Raw genomic sequence first — 24,834 nt, forward strand, 5'->3', positions numbered from 1 at the left:
TCCATGCGCTGATATGACATGCCATGGTGGCGCCTTCATGTGAGTGGGACCTACGTGTTAGTCACATAGAAAAAAAATAAAATTAATACACATTTTTTCTCCTCTCTACATTAATACTATTTTTTTTATTTTTTTATCTTTTCTCCTCTCTTCCTAAGAGGGGAAAAGACGTTTTATTTTTTTTCTATGTGGCTAACATGTGGGTTACATTGAAAATACATTTTAAGAATTTAGGGATCTAGATGACACACCCGCATAAGTTGTGAGTGTGTACTTCACTCATAATCTATCTTTACCATATCCTACCACAATAGTCTAAGTATGTATAATAGTCCGAGTATGAGTAATGGATACCTAGTAGCAAGCTAGCTTAAACAAATCTAAATTCCAATCTGTTCGTAAACGTTTTCTCGATCGCAATTTTGATCTTTTCTATTGAAAACCTCAATTAAACCATTCAATTTTTAATATACGCAACAAGAGCGTCCAAACCAAATATGTAAATATGGATGTCATGATAATTGACTTATGACAATGTGATTATTTCATCAAGTCTTTAAATCATTAATTCTAGTTGAAGGTTTATGTTTTTCTTATGCTAAAGGGTTATGTTTATATAAGAATATTAAAGAGCAAATTGCAATAGATCAACACAACAAATTTGAATGTTTCCAGATGTGTAAAAATATCCAAATTAATTGTTTTAAAATAGTTTTAAGAAGGATCTGATATGCAAGTTTGATAGTTAGTAAACTGCAAAAGGGCTTATTACATGGAAAATTCCTTATTGAATATGTTTCATTGACTGGTTTATTTTACATGACAACAAAGTTACTAGTATGTCAATAAAAAAATACAGGTTACTTGTCAATTGTATTGTGCCAAGTAAAGATGACAACAAACATACAAATTTATTTGTTGTTTTATAGAAACACCTAACTTATCAAGGATAGTTGGCCACGCAAAAATGACAACATACTTTACAATTGTATCATCATAAAGATCTTATCAAGTATAAGAACTTTATGGTGACATAAAAAATAATCACAAGGGCAAGACACATACTAAAAGTATGGACAGAAATTTCTTAACAAACTCCATTTGTTTTGCTCCAAAAGCATAAGAAATGTGTCATGGCTGAGTCATGATATGTAGTTCAATCTTGCAAAATTGCCTTTTTGTTAAGTATTGTTTTAACACTACAAGTCACATATTGTCTATACTTGCAACAAACACTATTACCGTGTATCCCAAGTTGCCTTTTCATTGCTATATAAACTAGCTTGATCGGTCTTTCAACTCACATCAATTAGCTTAAGTTTCCATTAGCAACTGCTAATAGCTATGGCAACTACCATTTTCTCTCGTTTTTCTATATACTTTTGTGCTATGCTATTATGCCAGGGTTCTATGGCCCAACTATTTAATCCAAGCACAAACCCATGGCATAGTCCTCGGCAAGGAAGTTTTAGGGAGTGTAGGTTTGATAGACTACAAGCATTTGAGCCACTTCGAAAAGTAAGGTCAGAAGCTGGGGTGACTGAGTACTTCGATGAGAAGAATGAATTATTCCAATGCACAGGTACTTTTGTCATCCGACGTGTCATTCAACCTCAAGGCCTTTTGGTACCTCGATATAGCAATACTCCTGGCCTGGTCTACATCATTCAAGGTTCGTATAATAGTAAATATACTAGAAAACTCTATCAATGATACTAGGAGTTATGATCTCCATGGTCAAAAGACTATATTTTCATGTTTTATGCACTCGATATGAACAATATAATTTTCAGGGAGGGGTTCTATGGGTTTAACCTTCCCCGGTTGCCCAGCGACTTATCAGCAACAATTCCAACAATTTTCGTCTCAAGGCCAAAGTCAAAGCCAAAAGTTTAGGGATGAGCATCAAAAGATCCATCAATTTAGACAAGGAGATGTTGTTGCACTCCCAGCTGGTGTTGCACATTGGTTCTACAATGATGGTGATGCATCGGTTGTTGCCATATATGTTTATGACATAAACAACAGTGCAAATCAACTTGAACCAAGGCAAAAGGTAACTTTTTAAACAAATATTCCCACTGAAGTTGTGGTTGTTTTATGTTTTTAATATGTTTTCACATTAAATTCATATTTAAAATATTAAGTTTTTCATTGATAAAAATTTCAGGAGTTCCTATTAGCTGGTAACAACAATAGGGTTCAACAAGTATATGGCAGCTCAATTGAGCAACACTCTAGCCAAAACATATTCAACGGATTCGGTACTGAGCTACTAAGTGAGGCTTTAGGCATCAACACAGTAGCAGCAAAGAGGCTGCAGAGCCAAAATGATCAGAGAGGAGAGATCGTACATGTGAAAAATGGCCTTCAATTGTTGAAACCGACTTTGACACAACAACAAGAACAAGCACAAGCTCAATACCAAGAAGTTCAATATAGTGAACAACAACAAACATCTTCCCGATGGAACGGATTGGAGGAGAACTTCTGCACAATCAAGGCAAGAGTAAACATTGAAAATCCTAGTCGTGCTGATTCATACAACCCACGTGCTGGAAGGATTTCAAGTGTCAACAGCCAGAAGTTCCCCATCCTTAACCTCATCCAAATGAGTGCTACCAGAGTAAACCTATACCAGGTATTTATTATAGCATAATTTTCTTCACTTTATTTTTTGTAAAAAATCTGATTTACGGTTTATATGATATTATGTCTATTGATTTCTACAGAATGCTATTCTCTCACCATTCTGGAATGTCAATGCTCATAGTTTGGTCTATATGATTCAAGGGCAATCTCGAGTTCAAGTCGTTAGTAACTTTGGAAAGACTGTGTTCGATGGTGTCCTTCGCCCTGGACAACTATTGATCATTCCACAACATTATGCTGTCTTGAAGAAAGCAGAGCGTGAAGGATGCCAATATATTGCAATCAAGACAAACGCTAACGCCTTCGTCAGCCACCTTGCAGGAAAAAACTCAGTATTCCGCGCCTTACCAGTTGATGTGGTCGCTAATGCTTACCGCATCTCACGGGAGCAAGCCCGAAGCATCAAGAACAATAGGGGAGAAGAGCACGGTGCCTTCACTCCTAGATTTCAACAACAATACTACCCAGGATTCTCGAATGAGTCCGAAAGTGAGACTTCAGAGTAATGTAACTGAGAACTAGTTCTGGCATATAGCAAAATAAAACACCACAAGTATGAATCTTGGTGGTGATTCTATTCTATATCAACATTAAATAAAGGTGACATATTTCTTACTTTACCTACTTCAAGCCATGCGTATTCCATTATGGATTGTTGCGGATGTGGCTATATTCACATAATTTATCCTATATATGAGGAAACAAATTACATACCATGTTCATTCCTTAGACAACATTTGAATGCCACGGAGTGAGCACATCATGGCAACACTGAAGATTTAAATGTTGAAAGTGCTAGCATTGATTGAGAGGGATATACAAAAAAAACTTGATAAAACTTCAGAAACAAGTAGGCCAATGTCATTAACCTCACCTAAGTAAAATGTTGCTGCATCTGTGTACTTTGCCCCCAAAATGAAAAAATGGTGGATGAAGTTGTACGCTTGAACCTTTTTAAGGTACACTTACATATATGAGTTGTTTGCTCTGTTGATCCAATGGTTATGACAAACCTTGAGGTTATTTTGTCTTTGCATATGATCATTTACCATTATTTGGATAGATTAAGATGGGCCCAATTAATTCTTGAAAGGAGTTGTATTAATATTATCCAATCAAAGGAAACATGTTTGGTCATTTCAAAACAAAAAATGACAAGTAATGTATAGGACTAAGTCATGTGATGCACCAGTGTTAGTATTTCTTATGCCCTCACAAATAAGGTTTCGCAAGCGCAAGAAATTACACTTTACCTCGGAGTATGATGGGGCATCATATTTATCCCAAAGGATGCACTATTAATTAAAATATATCATCTAAGGAGGATAATCTACTAACCAAACACGAGGGTTAGCCGATAAAGATAAAGGAATTATGAACTCAGATAAAAAGGACTACACCTATCTAGTTCAAGAGATATTGATCAAAAGCTAAATATAGTCTTCGCAAAGCAAAGGCTATTTATACGACTAATTACTTCGAGTGCAGGAGTAATTCATCACAAAGGATGAACACCTTTCTGCCAATGCACCAATGCACACCAATATAGATAGGGTTAATTTGGCCACCTTTGAAGGACGAACGGGCCTGTTATCACTTGATCGACTACGTCCTCCATTTTGCTTAACATGTCTTTCTTCCTAATACAAGATCTAGGCACCACATCTACGACTTATACTAATATTTAGCTCTTGAGCAAATAACACCCAGACTTAGCTAGATGAACTAAGTTGAACAAGAAACCCGCAAACATATATGAAGCACTTCAAGCTAAGTAGACGATGATCGACTAGAAGGTCGATCAGACAATATTTCCTCATGAAAACGAATTGGATAATTAAATGAGGAAAGTAAATCGGCAAATATCGAACATCAGTATATTGATCAAAATATATGAAATCGGAAAGATACAGGATTGTTACCGAACTTCTGAAGCCGATTTCTGCAGAACTTGGGTGATTTGTAATCCTGCATAGTTTTACAAATAGATGTAGAAAATTAATTACATATCTTAGTTAAATTCAGCCAAACGTTTACCGGCTAGATCAATAATTATTGTTAACTCGAGTAAGAAAGAATAAATGGTATTAATTTCATTAGAACTGAATTAAAACTAACAAAATGCATTAAACTAATTAGAAATTGAAATGGATATGCCTACATACATGCATAAAACTTGGATATATACTCTCTCTGTTTCACATTATAACTTTTTTCTAGTCAAACTACCATAAGTTTGATCAAGTTTATAAAAAAAATATAGTAACATTTTTTTTAAAAAAACATACTACCAAAATACATTCGGTGTTGCATTTAACGAAACTAATTCGATGTTGTAGATGTTAATTTTTCTATAAAGATGGTCAAACCTAACGAAGTTTGACTTAAAAAAGTTAAAACGAACTTAACAAAATCATTTTAGGACCGCAACACGCACGATGCTAATCGGTACGCAGACTAGCACTATTGACAAAAGGTAGGACTAGCACTGAAGGTAGCCCCATTAATCAATCCAATACAGTTGTTAATAGCAATTTGTTTTTAATCAATCCAATACCTAACTGTTGCAAGCACATATGCTACGGTGTACGGGCTACGGCCCAAGGCCAAAGCCTGCTGACAACACATGATTTGCTCATATTGGAGGGGGCCTAATACAATGCAAGTTGTAGCTATCAATCACGTGATTAATTAGGCACTCCCTCCATTTCATACTACAAATTGCTTTGATCTTTATAAATCAAACTTATTAAAGTTTAATCAAATTTATAGAAAAATAAAGCAAACACTTACAGTATTAAATTAGTTTCATTACATCCAATATTTTGATAGTTTGTTTGTTTTGTGTTAAAAATATTGCTATATTTTTCTATAAATTTAATCAATCCTAAAAAAGTTTAACTTAGATAAAAAGTAAAAAACAACTTATAATATGAAACGGAAGTATTCCCTCCGTTTCATAATGTAAGTCATTTTAGCATTTTCCATATTCCTATCAATGTCAATGAATCTAGACATATATATATATATATATCGATTTATTGATATCAATATGAATGTGGGAAATGCTAGAATAACTTACATTGTGAAGTAGTAGTACTGAAGTAAATTAATACAATGCAAGTTGTAGGTATCGTGTGATCAGAATTTTGACCCTTTCGATCAAAAGCAAGTTGAAACCAATCAGTTTTCGATATACCCTCTATAGAACTAGAGCATTTGAATTTATTTATTTTTTTTGAAATCTGTCCAAATTCTATCAAATTTCTCTTGGTTTTTGCAAAAATCGTTATACCACTAGTGCCTAGGATTAATTTCAGATTCCAACGGAAAGCTAAACCTTAATAACAGTATCATAATACATTATAACAGTAACATAATGCATTAGTCCGGAAGTACTCCTGCAAGGAAATGGAAAAACAAAAGGACTGGTGAAGTGGCGATGCAAGAAATTTGAGGTATTATCACCGGCATGGTCTATTCGATCAGGACTCGATACTAGGTTCACTATTCAGGACAAAAACAACAGCACCAAAAAATCAAATTTTGGGAAAATGAAACTGAGATTGCATGAGAACCATACTGGAAAGACGCAATGAATGTGCAAGAAATATTACAATGCGTACGGTTAATAACGAGACCATCAAACTGTTAACAGTAAGCTTGCCTCAGAATCTCATAATACAACCATATGAGAGCAAAGGATAATTGTTCCTACTGGTCACCTCGCTGCTGACCAGTGCATGCTAAATGGAGGGTCAAGTTCCGTACAGACCATATCATAAGCCGCAGAAAACAATATGGAAGAACCTACACCAGTAGTCTCCGCATCTCCACAACCAGAAGATAACTCTGGATTCCAGCCGGGATCAACCTTATCAGTCAGACCAATTGGTTGTAACAACAGAAAGGCCAAAAGTTGTATCTCATAAATTCTAGAATGGTTAAAACAGTAATTTTAGCTCCATTGTGAAACTTACCTACACTTCCAAGATGAAATCATCTCGCCATTGTATTTTTAATAAAAAAAAAAGGGCGGGGGGGGGGGGGGGGGTTGAATAGAATAGAGTAAATGAGGTAAGCTTATCATGTACTGGCATATTTAAACAGATTTTCAGTAGGAACTAACATTATCCATTCAGTACGTCAACTAAGCGAAAATATAGCTCATTAAATCACCTGTAATATACTCTTTGTGTTTCATGGTAGAACTAGCCACTAGTAGTTAACAAGTTGGAATTGATCAAAAGAAAATACAAGTCTCAAGGAAAGAGTCGTCTATAAGAGATTAGGATCTATCAAGCTCATGCACAGATGCACTCAGTTTTCCTAATGTGTACTTCAACATCTCAGTCTCCCTCTATTTCATCTAGGAGTAACTGTCTACCTTATTCAGATTCATCATTTCAAAACATTTCTCTATTCACCAATTCGTAGTTACTTCTGTCCATCCTAAGTTCATTTCTTTGGCATTGTGCAATACCAAAACAAAACTTTGATCACTCTTTTTTATCATAATATCAGAAGAATTACAACAGTAATTCATGATGGAAGTATTTTACAACGATGAGCCTAGCTGTGTCATTTTGATCATGTGGGAAATATGTAATCTTAAGCGTTCGTCTGTGATAAAAGGGGGAAAATTTAATCTATACTACAGATTTTATTGGCACCAAATAATACCACAAGATTCTTTCACCTTTCAAAAATACCAGGAATTTGACAGAGAACCAATTTAGTAAGCAGACAAAATTACCCTTGCATCTCACATCCTTTCCCTCTCTTCAACAATATGGGGCCTCCACCATATCATCCGTGTCTCTGCTCCGTCCGCCATGGCATCACGTCCGGGCAGGAGACCACCACCAGTCCAGTATGCGTGGAGGGGCATTTCTGTTTTGCTGCTGCGGCGTTGCGCCCGGGCAGGACCCCCTGGGTCGGCCATGTGGAGGCACTTTTTTCCTCCACCACTGGTGTTTGTGCTGCCGTTTTCTAATCCACCGTTGTGGCCTCGCTGCAAAGCACAATAGCCGTGGAGGGGTCTTCTTTGCTCTGTCGTGGCGGGGTCGCTTCGAGAGCAACAGCCGCCGTGGTATCCGAGCGGCCTGGAGGCCATGATGAGACACCCGCCAACTCGAACTGCTTCATCAGTTCACATGCCTGAGCAAGGTTCTGGATGATGAGCTCCACTAGCTGGTACCAAATACAACTTCTGTATCATGCTGCTGCTGCGGCCACGATGGAGATTGGAGAACTCCCAATCTAGTTCACACTTCATAGGGTAGCTCAGTAATCTTCTCAAACACTGGTAACGGGGACAAATTAGTTTGTCCAAGATTGGGTAACATCCATTGAAATCTGTATCATTTTTGGAAGAGACATTGCTGCAATGTGGTATTGAGTGGAGGTGCAAGAATCTTGTGGTATTATTTGGTGCTGGTGAAATCTTTGTGGTATAGATGAAATTTTCCCAAGAAGAAAAAAGAAACTAATTAACCTCAAGTAGACTGTCACAGCATATTTTTTGGACCAGGAAAACTATACCAGAGTAGCAGAGGCTAATGATCAATCACACATGTAACTGAGAAAAGAGAAAAATATGCTGTAGAAATATTCAAGGAAACTGCTGAAAACACTAGAATAAATTCAAAAAAATACAGTCATTGCAACTGCTAAGATCAGTAATAGCATATGATTGAAGAGGCATTATCTTCGAGTACTACACCAGTTGGTACTTTGCTAGCTAGGTGGTTTATGCATAATAATAAATACAAAAAAAAACAGAAATATAAAATGTCATAGCCACAAGGTTGTACAAATAAAGGTGTGTTTGAAATTTGAAGTCATGTTCAGGTATTTTTACTCCCTGCACTCACGAATATTTGCAATGGAGTAGCAGATAGTTACCAAGAAAAACCAGTTTCTATATTAAAATATTAATGTGACCGATAAACCCCTGACAACTAGCCCATGGCCCAATCTAGCCACAAATGGGTATAGAGGATTTATTTGATACGGACAAAATAGAAGATGTGCAATGGAAAATGTGGGGTTAAGGGGATTATAAACTAGCATAGCTGGAGACTGTCCATCTTCATCATGTCCATCACCAATGCTCATGCCTACAAACGTTTAAAAGTAAAAAAAAAGACTCAGATTCATGGAGAAAACAATTAAATATTAGGGGGCAACTATGAGAATGAGATTTAGTTTGAAAATGAAAAAAGAACTTAGTTTATTTATTTATCTACTATCCCGTACAGTTGGACTCACAACTTGCAGCGCGACTTTTTTGCCAATGACATAACGAACTGTTGTTTCATAAAAAGACCAAACCAAGGTGTTATTATGGTTTTCAGATTATTAGCAAGATCAGTAAAGATAAAGGTATTCAGTGAAATGGCACTATTTAAGCACTAAAATGAGCCACTTGAGTACACATTTGCATTTCGGTTGGCTTGAACTTGACTTTCATAGAGATCAAAATAATTAAGTTCTATCAGTACCAAAAAGAAATGCTGTACTCATATTTTCAATCTGTATATATACTTCAACTGCTACAGAAACAACAATAACAAAAAGAAAAACATCAAAATATATTGAAGAGTTCATCAAGCAGCAAAACAAGAGAGTGATACTACCCTAGTTTACATTGCTACTTTAGCAATCGAGGATATTCATGCATACATCGACAAAATAATTAGAAGTCCAAATTGCTACTCTAGTACTCAAGGATATGAAAGGCAAACATCAACCAACTATGAAATGTAAATCATGCCATTACCTGCAGTGTAAACACTTGCAAATGGATAAATGAAAAGGGCAGCACAGTCTTTCAAAATTCTCTTGAACTCCATAGACTCAAGATGGACCATGAAGAGACCATTAATTGTCTTTAGGAAAATCACATTATAGTCCTCAGAAAACCCCATTACGATTGGGGAGCCCTTGCGCTCTGTTGGACTCAAGGATAGAAGCTCGCCCAATTGAACTGTTTTCTCCAGCACCCATCCAGACTCAGAGACATCATCATCCCAATCATTCTTCCTCCTCCAAAATTGTGAGCCCAAATCCGACATGAAGACGAAGCCGAGGCCACCATCCGCTGCCGGCACGACACAAAATCGTCGGTATCCATCACTCACAGCCATTGGCACATCATCAATCACAGCTAGCCTCTGCTCGTTCAGATCGAACTCGAGGATTCCACCCGGAATCCCCGAAATCAACCAGTAGAGGGAATCCCCAATCCGAACACCGGGAACAGCCAGGGATATCCTAGTCAAATTGTGTGGGAGGGGTGTTGCGATGAGATCCCCCCATTTGCCGGTCTCCGACGAGTAGATGCAACCGATGGCTTCGTACTGATGGCGGGTGCCCACCAGAACGATCTGGAATCGGAATCCGCCGCCGCCGCCGGGAAGGCGAAACACCGCGCCGTTCCGCACCTCGGTCTGTCCCTGGTCGCACTCCGGCGGGAAGGCAACGCGGCGCTGGTCGCCGGAGACGGGGTCCCACACGAGGAAGCAGCCGCGCAGCCGCGGCATCACTGGGTTGACGGCGAGGACGAGGCCGTCGCGGCAGCCGAGGATCCTGCAGCGGAAGTCGTCGAACCGCAGCGAGAAGCGCCCGCCGGCGCCCACGGCCGCGGGGACGCGGTCGGGGGGATCCATGGTGGAGACGAAGGAGGGGCTCACCCGGTGGCTGTGGAAGAAGCCGAGGAGGGGCGCGCCGCGGCGGTGGTGGGCGCGGAAGCGGCGGAGGAAGGCGGGGTCGGCGGTGACGAGGCGGCGCCAGCGCGCGCAGACGGCGGCGGCGCGCGGGAGGGAGGAGGGCCGCGGCGGGAGGCGGAGAAGTATCTCGGCGAGGAGGTCGTCGTCTTCCAGCGGCCGCGGGTGCGGGTGCGCCATCACCGGGTTTCGGTTCCCCGCGCTTCTCCGCTTAGGTGGGAAGTGGAGACTGGAGAATGTAGGCAGACTGTGAGACTGGGACTGTGTTGTTTAGGCGAGTTTACTTCCAAACTTTTTTTTCAAACTTTCAACTTTTTTATCACATTAAAATTTTTCTACACACAAATTTTTAACTTTTCCGTCACATCGTTCCAATTTCAACCAAATTTTCAATTTTAGTGGAACTAAAACCAAATAGATAGAAAAAATTTAGGCCAAAAACGTCACATCAAATATTTATATATATATATATGGGGTATTAAATGTGGGAAAAAAAATCAATTGCACAGTTTGCATGTAAATCGCGAGACGAATCTTTTAAGCCTAATTACGTCATGATTTAACAATGTGATGCTACAGTAAACATTTGCTAATGATAGATTAATTAGGCTTAATAAATTCGTCTCGCAGTTTACATGCGGAATTTGTAATTTGTTTTGTTATTAGTCTATATTTAATACTTTAAATGTGTGTCCGTATACTCCAAAAACTTTACACTCAAATAACTAAACACACCCTTAGATGAGGAAAATGTTGAGATATTTAACTATTTGCCACTTTTAGATGTGGCAATTAACTATTTGCCTCTGAACCCATATGTCATAGACACATATGGATCCACATTTCATTGAGATAGGGGTGGCAAATAGTTAAATACCAAATTTAAAAGTGGCAAATAGTTAAATGCCCCGGAAAATGTTAGCTCGAGGTCCTCCTCTTTTATTTTAGTTTTTAAATCGTACTTTGAACAATATTACGCAAATCCCATTAACTTTTAAAACATTTGTAAATGAGGTCCATCGACGGTATTGTTTACGGTTTTAGCTGAGGTGGCTCTTTTGACTAGGTCTTCGTCCCATATGACATTTGCATGACGCTTACGTGGCAATTCAATTCGATAAAAATCGTGGAGCTCATGTGTCAGTTTAACCAAAAAAAATAATTAAAAAACATGGGGCCTTACGCGGGACCCACATGTCATCTCATTCTCATTTTCTCTTCCCTTTCCTTCCTCTCTTATGTTATCCCTTCCCCACTCCTCTCTCTCTCTCACACACTCCTCTCAGGCTGGTTAATCTCAGCGCAAAGACAGTTTGTGCTGAGTTCACGGTTTATTTCTTGTTAAAGTTTCTTTTACTGTATAGTTTCACAATAAGTTTTTTGAAAAGGACCATTTAAAAAAAAACGGGAGGGGGGAGAGAGTAGGAACAGGGGACCCGTGGGCTGGTCTGTCGGGACAAGTTCGCGGCCCATGAAATGAAATCCGGCCATTAGGCCCATCCCAGTCATGGTGCCCTGTCTTGCATGCCATTTGTTCGACCGATGGAATCCAGTGTCGCACGCTAAATACCTCTTCTGCTCTTCATCCATCCGATCACTCTGAATCCAAGTGAATCTCCGGATTAGGATCGGCCGCGAGTTATTTTGCTCTGTGAAAGTTGCTTGGCTGCGTATAGCACTCCTCATTCATCAACATCGTGGTGAAGAGAAACGAGGGGCTCAAAAATCAAAGGCAAATTTTACTACAGTACATCGTGGCTTTGCAGTTTTAACTGCAGGACACCAAAGTGACTTTGGGGTGAAGACACTTTCAAAAGTTGGATATTTGCTGGTGGACACTGGACCCACTAAAATAATAATTTTTGGTTTAAGAGGAGGGAGAAATCGTGTGAAATGTATGAAATGTCCTTGGGCCCACATGTCAGATTTCCATCTCTCTTCTCTCTCTATCCCCTCCTTCCACACTGGCACACAGCCATGCGACGGGCTTCAGGGGGCAGGAGGAGGGTTGTGACGAGGGGGACAGCGGCAGCCAACGGCCTAGGCCTTGCCGGGCCAGATCGGCGTCGCCGCCACGGAGCCCGCATCTTGCCAAGACCTTAAGAGTGGCATTTAAATGTCGTTCACGAAATCAACACGACATGTTGTTTCTTGTTTATAGGATAAATTATATGAATATAGCCACATCCACTATCAGGGCCGGCCCTGGCCCTATGGAGCCGAGGCGACCGCCGGGGGCCCATGATGGTGGGGTGGGGGGCATAATGGTGGGGGGCAACACCTAATACTAGTAGTCTAGTACCTCATCCGATGTTGAGATCAATGATTTTTATTCAGAATTAAAGGTGATGAAAGTGAGTTTGCCAGATTCTTCGATTTCCCTAAGATTTTGAAGTTTGTTATGGATGCAGATTTCTATCCAAATGTTTCAGTTGCCTATCGAATTCTCTTAACTTTACCTATGATGGTAGCTTCAGCTGAAATAAGTTTATCAAAATTGAAGTTGTTGAAAAACTATTTGAGATCAACTGTCGCAAATAAGGTTAAATGGCTTGGCTATGTGCTCAATCGAGAAGGATATCTTGGACACTATTGATCTTAATACCGTTCTTTATGATTTTGCATCAAGAAATACCCGAAGAAGTATCTTTTCATAGGAAGCAATGGATATGACGGGGTTCTATTCTTCATTAAGTTAATAAATAATTATATTAGTTCCAAGTTACAAATATATTGTTATTTTGGTCGATTTTATTTCTTGATAATTACCAGGAATGTTAAATTTAATATATAGATGTATTTGTTTTCATTTTGCAAGTAAAATTAGCGTCTATATATATCAATAAATTTTATATATAGCTTGGAGGGCCCATCGCGATGAGTTCGCCTAGGGCCCTCAAAATCATAGGACCGGCCCTGTCCACTATAGTCCATAATGGAATATCCATGGCATGAAGTAGGAAAATTAAGAAGTTTGTAACCTTTATTTAGTACTGATATCGAACAGAATCACCACCAAGTGTCATACTTGTGGTGTTTTATTTTACTCTACGCCGATACTAGTTCTCAATTACATTACTCTGAGGTCTCGCTTTCGGACTCATTCGATAATCCTGGGTAGTATTGTTGTTGAAATCTAGGAGTGAAGGCACCGTGCTCTTCTCCCCTGTTGTTCTTGAGGCTTCGGGCTTGCTCCCTTGAGATGCGATACGCATTAGCGACTACATCAACTGGCAAGGCACGGAATACTGAGTTTTTCCCTGCAAGGTGGCTGACGAAGGCGTTAGCGTTTGTCTTGATTGCGATATATTGGCATCCTTCACGCTCTGCTTTCTTCAAGACAGCATAATGTTGCGGAATGATCAATAATTGTCCTGGGCGAAGGACACCATCAAACACAGTCTTTCCAAAGTTACTAACGACTTGAACTCGAGATCGCCCTTGAATCATATAGACCAAACTATGAGCATTGACGTTCCAGAACGGCGAGAGAATAGCATTCTGTAGAAATCAGTAGAGAATAATGTTATATAAGCAACAAATCAAAGATCTTCCAAAAAAAATGAAGAGAACAAAACGGTGCTATAATAAATACCTGGTATAGGTTTACTCTGGTAGCGCTCATTTGGATGAGGTTAAGGATGGGGAACTTCTGACTATTGACACTTGTTATCCTTCCGGCACGTGGGTTGTATGAATCAGCACGACTAGGATTTTCAATGTTTACTCTCACCTTGATCGTGCAAAAGTTCTCCTCCAATCCGTTCCATCGAGAAGATGTTTGCTGTCGTTCACTGTATTGAACTTGTTGATATTGATCTTGTGCTTGTGCTTGTTCTTGCTGTTGTGTCAAAGTCGGTTTCAACAATTGAAGGCCATTCTTCACATGTATGATCTCTCCTCTTTGATCATTTTGGCTCTGTAGCCTCTTTGCTGCTACTGCGTTGATGCCTAAAGCCTCACTTAGCATCTCAACACCAAATCCGCTGAATATGTTTTGCCCAGAGTGTTGCTCAATTGAGCTACCATATACTTGTTGTTGTTGAGCCCGATTGTTGTTGCCGGCTAATAGGAACTCCTGAAATTTTTATCAATGAAAAATTTAATGTTTTACGCTATGAATTGCATTGTAAGAACATATGAAAAACATAGAAAATTACAACTTTGATGGAAATATTTGTTCAAAAAATTACCTTTTGCCTAGGTTCAAGCTGATTGGCGTTGTTGTTTACGTCATAAACATATACGGCAACAATAGGTGCATCACCATCATTGTAGAACCAATGTGCAACACCAGCTGGGAGTGCAACAATGTCTCCTTGCCTAAATTGATGAATCTTTTGGTGCTCATCTCTAAACTTTTGGCTCTGACTTTGGCCTTGAGATGAAAATTGTTGGAATTGTTGCTGGTAAGTCGCAGGGCAACCGGGGAAGGTTAAACCCATAGAACCTCTCCCTAAAAATTATAATGTTCACATAAGGTACATACAACATTAATTTGACCATGGAGATCATAACTACTAGTTGCATCGATAGAGTTCTCGATTATATTTATTAGGATACAAACCTTGGATGATGTAGACCACGCCAGGAATATTTGTGTATCGAGGTACCAAAAGGCCTTGAGGCTGAATGACACGTCGGATCACAAAAGTACCCGTGCACTGGAATAATTCATTCTTCTCATCGAAGTACTCAGTCACCCCAGCTTCTGACCTCACTTTCCGAAGTGGTTCAAATGCTTGTAGTCTATCAAATCTACACTCCCTAAAACTTCCTTGCCGAGGACTATGCCATGGGTTTGTGCTGGGATTAAATAGCTGGGCCATAGAACCATGGCATAATAGAAGAACACAAAAGTATATAGAAAACCGAGAGAAAACGGAACTCGCCATAGCTATTTGTACTTGCTTATGGAAACTTAAGCTAATTGATGTGAGTTCAAAGACAGACCAAGCTAGTTTATATAGCAATAAAAAAGCATCTTGGGATACATGGTGATATAGTTTGTTGCACGTACAGACAATATATGGCTTGTAGTGTTAAAACAGTACAAAAGGAAAGGCAACTTTGCAAGATTGAACTATACATTTCATGACTCAGCCATGACAAACTTCTGGTGCTTTTGGAGTAATACAAATGGAGTTTGTTAAAGAAATGTCTATCCATACTCTTAATATGTATCTTTGCCTTGTCATTATATTTGTTTTTGCACCATAAAGCTCTTATGCTTGAGAAGATGAGTCTAACTTTAAGATGATAATAACTTGTAAGCATGTTGTCATTTTTGCGTAGCAAGCTATATTTGATAATTTAGGTGTTCCTTCAAAATAACAAATTTGTAGGTTTGTTTTCATTTACTTGACAATTGATAAGTAACTTGTATTTTTAAATGACATACTTATAACTTTGTTGTCTTGTAAAATATACCGGACAATAAAGCATATTGGTGTATGTAATTTTTCCATGTCATAAGCCTTCTTGCAGTTTATTGACTATATAACTTGCCTATTGATTTTTTTAAGTGTTCCTTCAAAATAGCAAATTTGTAGGTTTGTTGTCATTTACTTGATACACTACAATTGATAAGTAACTTGTATTTTTAAATGACGTACTTGTAACTTTGTTGTCATGTAAAATATATCAGACAGTAAGGCATATTGGTGTAAGTAATTTTACCATGTCATAAGCCTTTTTACTGCTTATTGACCCATATAACTTGCCTATATATATTATTTAACTATTTGAAAAACACATATTATGATAATTTTACACATCTGACCACGGAGAGCTGTGAGGCTACACGTGGGCCCGTGTCACTCAAATCCACCCAGGCGCACGGATTTGCTTCCCGTGCACCTAGGACGGCTCCCCGCGTGCTCCCGCTCTATGTGAATCGTGTTTGCAGACGAGTGGACCCACTCGGGATACCGCGCGGGGGACCGAGTCCACTAGCCTTGTGCACTCGTCCTAGGCCACATCCTCGTCCGGTCCACTCGGTCCCCCGTTCGTCGTAGCTGCTCCGTCGTGTGTTCGCTCGGCTGTGCCCACGCAGCACGCTGGGCCACACGCCGCCTTCAGCCCAAAAAGGCAGAAGCCATCCCCTTTTTCCTTTTTCTTTTTCCATTTAATTCAATAATACTTTTTTTCTTTAGACAGAGAATCAATTAATCTTAGAAAATCCATATCTCTTCAACTGTCTGTTCGATTGACTCTGTTCAACTTCTAAAATTCCTCAAAAATCGAGATCTATTCAGTGGCACACTTAGTACTCACTAATACGAGCTTTTCCTTGGTCGTTTTGTTGAGTTATCTCGTTCCACGTGTAGCTTCGGAGCCAGAAGAGTCCTAGTGCGCGGAATACGAGGAAGAAGCTCAAGATATCAAGCAAGGTAGGTCACCTTTGATTATTTTGAGCCCATAATTTGAAACTAAGTATTTCATTTCTCAAAATGCACATCTCTAAATTACACATGAAATGTTGGCCGCAGTTTGCAATATAACCAACAGGCCCCACCTACAATTGCTGCATTAACCTCCTTGGTCGACTACAATGCTAGGTCTCAGTATTCGTGCCCTCAGGTACGGATACCAATGACCCTCCTCAAAATTTGAATGATCAACTATGGGTAAAACTTGGGTTTACAAAATCCCTGGAAAACCCGACACACCTGGGTCGGTGCCTTGAAAACAAATGAGTTTACTAAACTCGTATTTCGGTAGAAGTACTGGTGGTATGGTTTTCTCGTTCTTGCTCATATGGACCGATTCCTTTAGAATTTCATCCAACCATAACATGTGTGACCACATGGGTGAATTGTGACATGCCTGGCTGAGTAATTAGCTAGGTCAGGCAAATCTTGATGCCAATGGACAAGTGGATTTGTCGGGGTGGTGTTGGGGAGGACCCCTTGGATTTTTCCTGGCACAACATGGTTTGGGACCTAACTTGTTGTTGGTCTGTGGGACCCCTCCAGTTTTCATAAGGTGTCCTTGTGTGGGCTTTCGAAATGCCTTGTCGCGAAATCCCTTAAGTCACAAGACGTGGCTATTTTGCATGGGCTGGGTAACTCAGGTTAGTGGCGTTGTGTAGGTAAAGTGTACCTTCTTTGTAGAGATTAACAAACTGTTTGAACAGTCGTGCTCACGGTCATGGGCGGAAGTGAGGTGATTCCTTAGCATAGTTTTGGTTGACTACTACTTTGTGAAGTTGTTGGTAGCAAGAATCTGTTTTAAATTGATATGTGGCTCTTGGGAGCAGCCAGACTCGGGGAGTCCTCTTATTTGTTTGGCAAGGAGCCACCCATGCAGATGCATTAAATGAATACACTTCACTGCTTTGGTCATGTGAGATGCATCTTCTCACTTGTGTAGTTGAGAACCACTCACTTAGTCGTTTCAAAACCTTTATAGAAAAAAAAAATCTAAACATGGAAATAACCAGCCTTTCTCTGAAGCTTGCATTAAACACCTAATTCACATGGTTTGTTGAGTACTAGTATACTCACCCTTGCTCTATATAAATACACCCCCCAGGCACAATTTCTCGATGAAGAGGAGATGGATCCAGCTGATGAGTTCTTCCAGGAACAAGCAGGCTTCGAGCGGTATTAGGGTTTTGGCTTAGTTCCAAAGTCATGCTTGTGGCTTTGTCTAGTCTCCGCTTCTGCCTTTTTGTAATGCAGTTGTGAACTCGGGGGTTGTTCGCAGTTCCAACAATGATTGTATCCCTACTCATAATAACGAAACCCATGTCGCTGTGATATTCTATCTTCCTTTGTACTAGCTCTATTTCCTGGGACTGGTACATGCTCACAAGTTAATATGAATCTCCTTACATTGGTTTTCATTTGGAGCTAGTTTGGGGCGTGACACATGGTATGCTAGAAGAATATTTCTTTGGCTAAAATTTGCATTCACCATACTTGTGATATTTTTTTAAAATAAGTTCATCTTAGATGGTCACTGTAAATATATAAATCTAGATGGAGACAGTTGCGAATATATGTGACATATTTTCGGTGCTATGGAAGATATTTTATTAGGGAAAGATTATAAGTACATAACTTTTCAAACAAAACTCTTGTGATAAAAGTGTGTGTGGCACACTATGAACCAGCCTAGTTTTACTGTAACTAATTTATACTCCCATCGTTTTTTAATATACAATGTCATTGACTTTTTTACATACGTTTGACCGTTCGTCATCGAACATAAAAGATATAAGTCCATGCTTAAAAAAATTAATAAAAAAGTCACAACAAAATAAATAACAATTACATAATTTTTTAAATAATATTAATTGTCAAACGGATATTAAAAAGTCAGCAATCTTATATATATTAAAAAAACGAATGTAGTACTTGTGTTCCTTTTGATCTTAACGGTTGGTTTATGGGATAAATACATTTATTCCATTAGGTTCCTACATATGTCCCAAAGGATATCTAATCCCTTAATTAACTCTGCCTACTGGTGGCCTTATGGTTCCATGTTGAATGCCCCGTGCACCAATGCCCATGCCTACGAGCATAAAACGTTAAAAAAATTAAGATTGAAATATAAATCAAATATATATTAGAGGCATCCATAAGTATGAGGAATTTTTATGTACTACCCCATCTATGAATTCAGGGACAACTCAGCTTTCAGACAACATTAGGAATAGATAATTAAACAAAAACATATCTACCATCAAATGAAAAGAACATTCTTCAGCAAAATATAAAATATAATCAAGTATTTTACTATTATAATCCAAATAAATTGATTCAAAATAGTTTTAAAAAAATCAATAGGCAAGTTATATAGTCAATAAACTGTAAGAAGGCTTATGACATGGAAAAATTACATACACCAATATGCTTTATTGTCCGGTATATTTTACAAGACAACAAAGTTATAAGTATGTCATTTAAAAATACAAGTTACTTATCAATTGTCAAGTAAATGAAAACAAACCTACAAATTTGTTATTTTGAAGGAACACCTAAATTATCAAATATAGCTTGCCATGCAAAAATGACAACATGCTTACAAGTTATTATCATCTTAAAGTTAGACTCATCTTCTCAAGCATAAGAGCTTTATGGTGCGAAAATAAATATAATGACAAGGCAAAGATACATATTAAGAGTATGGATAGACATTTCTTTAACAAACTCCATTTGTATTACACCAAAAGCACCAGAAGTTTGTCATGGCTGAGTCATGAAATGTATAGTTCAATCTTGCAAAGTTGCCTTTCCTTTTGTACAGTTTTAACACTACAAGCCATATATTGTCTGTACGTGCAACAAACTATATCACCATGTATCCCAAGATGCTTTTTTATTGCTATATAAACTAGCTTGGTCTGTCTTTGAACTCACATCAATTAGCTTAAGTTTCCATAAGCAAGTACAAATAGCTATGGCGAGTTCCGTTTTCTCTCGGTTTTCTATATACTTTTGTGTTCTTCTATTATGCCATGGTTCTATGGCCCAGCTATTTAATCCCAGCACAAACCCATGGCATAGTCCTCGGCAAGGAAGTTTTAGGGAGTGTAGATTTGATAGACTACAAGCATTTGAACCACTTCGGAAAGTGAGGTCAGAAGCTGGGGTGACTGAGTACTTCGATGAGAAGAATGAATTATTCCAGTGCACGGGTACTTTTGTGATCCGACGTGTCATTCAGCCTCAAGGCCTTTTGGTACCTCGATACACAAATATTCCTGGCGTGGTCTACATCATCCAAGGTTTGTATCCTAATAAATATAATCGAGAACTCTATCGATGCAACTAGTAGTTATGATCTCCATGGTCAAATTAATGTTGTATGTACCTTATGTGAACATTATAATTTTTAGGGAGAGGTTCTATGGGTTTAACCTTCCCCGGTTGCCCTGCGACTTACCAGCAACAATTCCAACAATTTTCATCTCAAGGCCAAAGTCAGAGCCAAAAGTTTAGAGATGAGCACCAAAAGATTCATCAATTTAGGCAAGGAGACATTGTTGCACTCCCAGCTGGTGTTGCACATTGGTTCTACAATGATGGTGATGCACCTATTGTTGCCGTATATGTTTATGACGTAAACAACAACGCCAATCAGCTTGAACCTAGGCAAAAGGTAATTTTTTGAACAAATATTTCCATCAAAGTTGTAATTTTCTATGTTTTTCATATGTTCTTACAATGCAATTCATAGCGTAAAACATTAAATTTTTCATTGATAAAAATTTCAGGAGTTCCTATTAGCCGGCAACAACAATCGGGCTCAACAACAACAAGTATATGGTAGCTCAATTGAGCAACACTCTGGGCAAAACATATTCAGCGGATTTGGTGTTGAGATGCTAAGTGAGGCTTTAGGCATCAACGCAGTAGCAGCAAAGAGGCTACAGAGCCAAAATGATCAAAGAGGAGAGATCATACATGTGAAGAATGGCCTTCAATTGTTGAAACCGACTTTGACACAACAGCAAGAACAAGCACAAGCACAAGATCAATATCAACAAGTTCAATACAGTGAACGACAGCAAACATCTTCTCGATGGAACGGATTGGAGGAGAACTTTTGCACGATCAAGGTGAGAGTAAACATTGAAAATCCTAGTCGTGCTGATTCATACAACCCACGTGCCGGAAGGATAACAAGTGTCAATAGTCAGAAGTTCCCCATCCTTAACCTCATCCAAATGAGCGCTACCAGAGTAAACCTATACCAGGTATTTATTATAGCACCGTTTTGTTCTCTTCATTTTTTTTGGAAGATCTTTGATTTGTTGCTTATATAACATTATTCTCTACTGATTTCTACAGAATGCTATTCTCTCGCCGTTCTGGAACGTCAATGCTCATAGTTTGGTCTATATGATTCAAGGGCGATCTCGAGTTCAAGTCGTTAGTAACTTTGGAAAGACTGTGTTTGATGGTGTCCTTCGCCCAGGACAATTATTGATCATTCCGCAACATTATGCTGTCTTGAAGAAAGCAGAGCGTGAAGGATGCCAATATATCGCAATCAAGACAAACGCTAACGCCTTCGTCAGCCACCTTGCAGGGAAAAACTCAGTATTCCGTGCCTTGCCAGTTGATGTAGTCGCTAATGCGTATCGCATCTCAAGGGAGCAAGCCCGAAGCCTCAAGAACAACAGGGGAGAAGAGCACGGTGCCTTCACTCCTAGATTTCAACAACAATACTACCCAGGATTATCGAATGAGTCCGAAAGCGAGACCTCAGAGTAATGTAATTGAGAACTAGTATCGGCGTAGAGTAAAATAAAACACCACAAGTATGACACTTGGTGGTGATTCTGTTCGATATCAGTACTAAATAAAGGTTACAAACTTCTTAATTTTCCTACTTCATGCCATGGATATTCCATTATGGACTATAGTGGACAGGGCCGGTCCTATGATTTTGAGGGCCCTAGGCGAACTCATCGCGATGGGCCCTCCAAGCTATATATAAAATTTATTGATATATATAGACGCTAATTTTACTTGCAAAACGAAAACAAATACATCTATATATTAAATTTAACATTCCTGGTAATTATCAAGAAATAAAATCGACCAAAATAACAATATATTTGTAACTTGGAACTAATATCATTATTTATTAACTTAATGAAGAATAGAACCCCGTCATATCCATTGCTTCCTATGAAAAGATACTTCTTCGGGTATTTCTTAATGCAAAATCATAAAGAACGGTATTAAGATCAATAGTGTCCAAGATATCCTTCTCGATTGAGCACATAGCCAAGCCATTTAACCTTTCTTGCGACAGTTGATCTCAAATTTCTTAATTTTCCTACTTCATGCCATGGATATTCCATTATGGACTATAGTGGATGTGGCTATATTCATATAATTTATCCTATAAACAATAAACAACATGTCGTGTTGATTTCGTGGACGACATTTAAATGCCACAGCCACGGAGTAAACACATGAAGCAACACCGAACATTTAAATTAGCAATCTGGTAGCGGTGATTGAGATGGGTATACCACAATACTTGATAAATGCTTAAGAAACAAGTAGGCCGGTGATAAATCCACTCGTTAACCGTGCTTAATTAAATTACCAATGAGAATGTTGGTGCATATGTGTACTTGGGCACCAAAAATTGAACAATGGTAAATGTACGCTCGAACCTTGTCAAGGTACACCAATATATAAGCCGTTTGCCTTGTTGATCCAATGGCTAAGGTTGTGTTTGGGAGGAGGGGAAATAAGAACATTGAGAAGATACGCACAACAAGGTGAGCTATTAGCGCATGATTAATTGAGTATTAATTATTTCAAACTTGAAAAATATATTAGTATGATTTCTAAAGCAACTTTTCTATTGAAACTTTTATAGAAAATGTATCGTTTAGCAGTTTCAGAAACATGTGCATGTAAAACGAAATATGATTAATGTATATGTAATATGTTCAGTTGTTTCAAAATAAAAGTGACAAATTAGTGTGTATGATTTTCTCATGCGATGCACTAGTATTGGTATTGCTAATGCCCTTACAAATAAGGTTTTGCAAGCAGCACTTCACCCCGGAGTATGCTGGTGTATCATATTTATCCCAAGGATAAACTACTACCTCTAATTATATGTATTTTCATATTAATCCATTAGAGTTCACCCTTTCCTCTTTTACATATATTCTAGTTGATGTGACTAGTAGGAATTAAACCCTAAACCCTAAACCCTGACATGCTTGGGACCCTAAGCACCCAACTCCAAATCAAACTTTCTCCCAAGGTGTTGATGAAAAAATCGAACATACCGGCCTGGGAGATCTGCTTAGCTCCTGTGCAGGTCCAAATCTTAGTGAGATGCGGGCGTGCCAGTCAGTTTGATCCTGCAACTAACAAGATATGCAAATAGTAGATCAAAACAGCCAATCGGCTGACAAGCCGATGGAGTAGTTCCTGCCGATAGCCGATAATAGCCAATGCTGATACCAGCCGATAGCGATAGGGTTTAAGCAATCGGCTATATGTCCAATGTAGATATGATATAAAGGCAATTGGCTGTTGATAATAAAATATAACTATAATATAGTCTAGTATAAACCAATCGGCTAGCATTGATATGATATAATAAGCACTGATCCGAAGGTTAAAGCATACATCGGTCGGAGGTCTGATGTCATGAAATCCACAAGATTAGATTAAACAGTGAAACCTTTGTTGTCATCGGCTAAATCCAACTTATATGTATATGCAATCCTTATGAGCCGATGCAACGTCCAGATAACTCACTGGCTGAAACCCCGATGAAACCCTTATTAGGAGTCAAAGAGCAGGCTAGAGATTATGGTTCTAAGTACGACTTAGTAGATCAAACTTAACTGATGCAGTACTAAATATGAAAAGAAACATAATATCTAGACGACCAAGCCGTTGACTGAGTTTTCAGGGTGGTAGATGTCTAAGCTAATCTAATCTAGCAACGCGATTTAGCCGATACCGGCAGAAACCCTAAAACGAGAAGCAGCCGATAGAGCTAAATTGATATGCTAAGACTAGATTAACAGAGACATATGATAAATAGGTAGGCAAATATATCATCCAAACCAGAGCAATCCAAGAGGTCGAATGTCCTGATGCAGCCTTGAACGACGCCAACGTAGACGATACAATTGCCTGGACCGGCGGAACATTGGACTTATCCCTTCGCCGGAGATCGAAGACGATGCAGCCCTGCGTCGGGTGCCAAGTTTTGCCGGAACATAAAAACAAAAGTAGAAGTAAAAGGGTGGCGATGCGCCGAATTGTATTGATCGTAGCAATAGATTACATAGACCCCGGGTGTACATATTTATACCCATGGGTTGATACAAGTCCTTGTCGGACAAGAAAGAAACTTTCCTAAAGATAAAAGGAAAAGATAAAGTCCTTATAGGACACTAAACACACTTTCCTAAAGATAAAAGGAAACTAACAAACTATTCCTAATTAATAGATAACTTGCCATGCCGCATTCTCTTTGAACTCAGTCTCTGGATAAGCTTCTTTTAGTAGATCAATTTCCTTAACCGAATATAGCAAGAATCCGGCAACTGACGACTTGACAATTCTCATCGGCTAATCTCAGGACTTCGAAGCCGATGCTGACTCTCAGCCGATGACTACTCCGGGCTTACCAAATTTCACTGTTAACACAAGGCTAGGGTTGGCACGTGACATTTGAGGTGAATTGCGGCCACCCTCTGGAGCTGGGAAACAGATGGTGTGGTGCCAAGCTACCCCTTGTCCACAATACGGGGAACCCTTGTTACCATATCACCGACATATTGGATTTCATTTTGGGATTCTCTGGGCATGCTCTATAGGTTTCTATGCTGCACTGATCATCATATGAGTTTAGTGTTGTGATGTACCAGCTCATCAAGAGAAATTACACCATTCAATTATTTAATCCGGACACATTATCCCCATCCTCCTGTTTTAAGGTG

General features: G+C 38.9%; 4 protein-coding genes across 4 annotated transcripts; 2 read left to right on the plus strand and 2 right to left on the minus strand.

The window, feature by feature from the left end:
- The first annotated feature begins 1,287 nt into the window (after positions 1-1,287).
- Positions 1,288-3,362, plus strand: LOC4328881 (glutelin type-B 2-like). The gene is made up of 4 exons (NM_001416355.1): positions 1,288-1,672; positions 1,794-2,056; positions 2,171-2,641; positions 2,733-3,362. The coding sequence occupies exons 1-4, from the start codon at positions 1,345-1,347 to the stop codon at positions 3,156-3,158; spliced, it is 1,488 nt and encodes a 495-aa protein (NP_001403284.1). The 5' UTR covers positions 1,288-1,344; the 3' UTR covers positions 3,159-3,362.
- Positions 3,363-8,301: 4,939 nt separating this feature from the next.
- LOC4328882 (uncharacterized) lies at positions 8,302-10,591 on the minus strand. Its single transcript, XM_015768299.3, has 2 exons — positions 9,437-10,591; positions 8,302-8,774 (listed from the first exon to the last, which is right to left on the minus strand). The coding sequence occupies exons 1-2, from the start codon at positions 10,560-10,562 to the stop codon at positions 8,581-8,583; spliced, it is 1,320 nt and encodes a 439-aa protein (XP_015623785.1). The 5' UTR covers positions 10,563-10,591; the 3' UTR covers positions 8,302-8,580.
- Positions 10,592-13,339: 2,748 nt separating this feature from the next.
- Positions 13,340-15,345, minus strand: LOC4328883 (glutelin type-B 1). Its single transcript, XM_015769974.1, has 4 exons — positions 14,950-15,345; positions 14,576-14,838; positions 13,978-14,460; positions 13,340-13,883 (listed from the first exon to the last, which is right to left on the minus strand). The coding sequence occupies exons 1-4, from the start codon at positions 15,275-15,277 to the stop codon at positions 13,458-13,460; spliced, it is 1,500 nt and encodes a 499-aa protein (XP_015625460.1). The 5' UTR covers positions 15,278-15,345; the 3' UTR covers positions 13,340-13,457.
- A 4,380-nt stretch (positions 15,346-19,725) lies between these two features.
- LOC4328884 (glutelin type-B 1) lies at positions 19,726-21,731 on the plus strand. The gene is made up of 4 exons (XM_015769975.1): positions 19,726-20,121; positions 20,233-20,495; positions 20,611-21,093; positions 21,188-21,731. Exons 1-4 carry the CDS (start codon positions 19,794-19,796, stop codon positions 21,611-21,613), a joined length of 1,500 nt encoding a protein of 499 aa, XP_015625461.1. The 5' UTR covers positions 19,726-19,793; the 3' UTR covers positions 21,614-21,731.
- The last annotated feature ends 3,103 nt before the right edge of the window (positions 21,732-24,834 follow it).

Source organism: Oryza sativa, chromosome 2 (assembly GCF_034140825.1).
Source record: "Oryza sativa Japonica Group chromosome 2, ASM3414082v1".
NCBI classification, from domain to species: domain Eukaryota; kingdom Viridiplantae; phylum Streptophyta; class Magnoliopsida; order Poales; family Poaceae; genus Oryza; species Oryza sativa.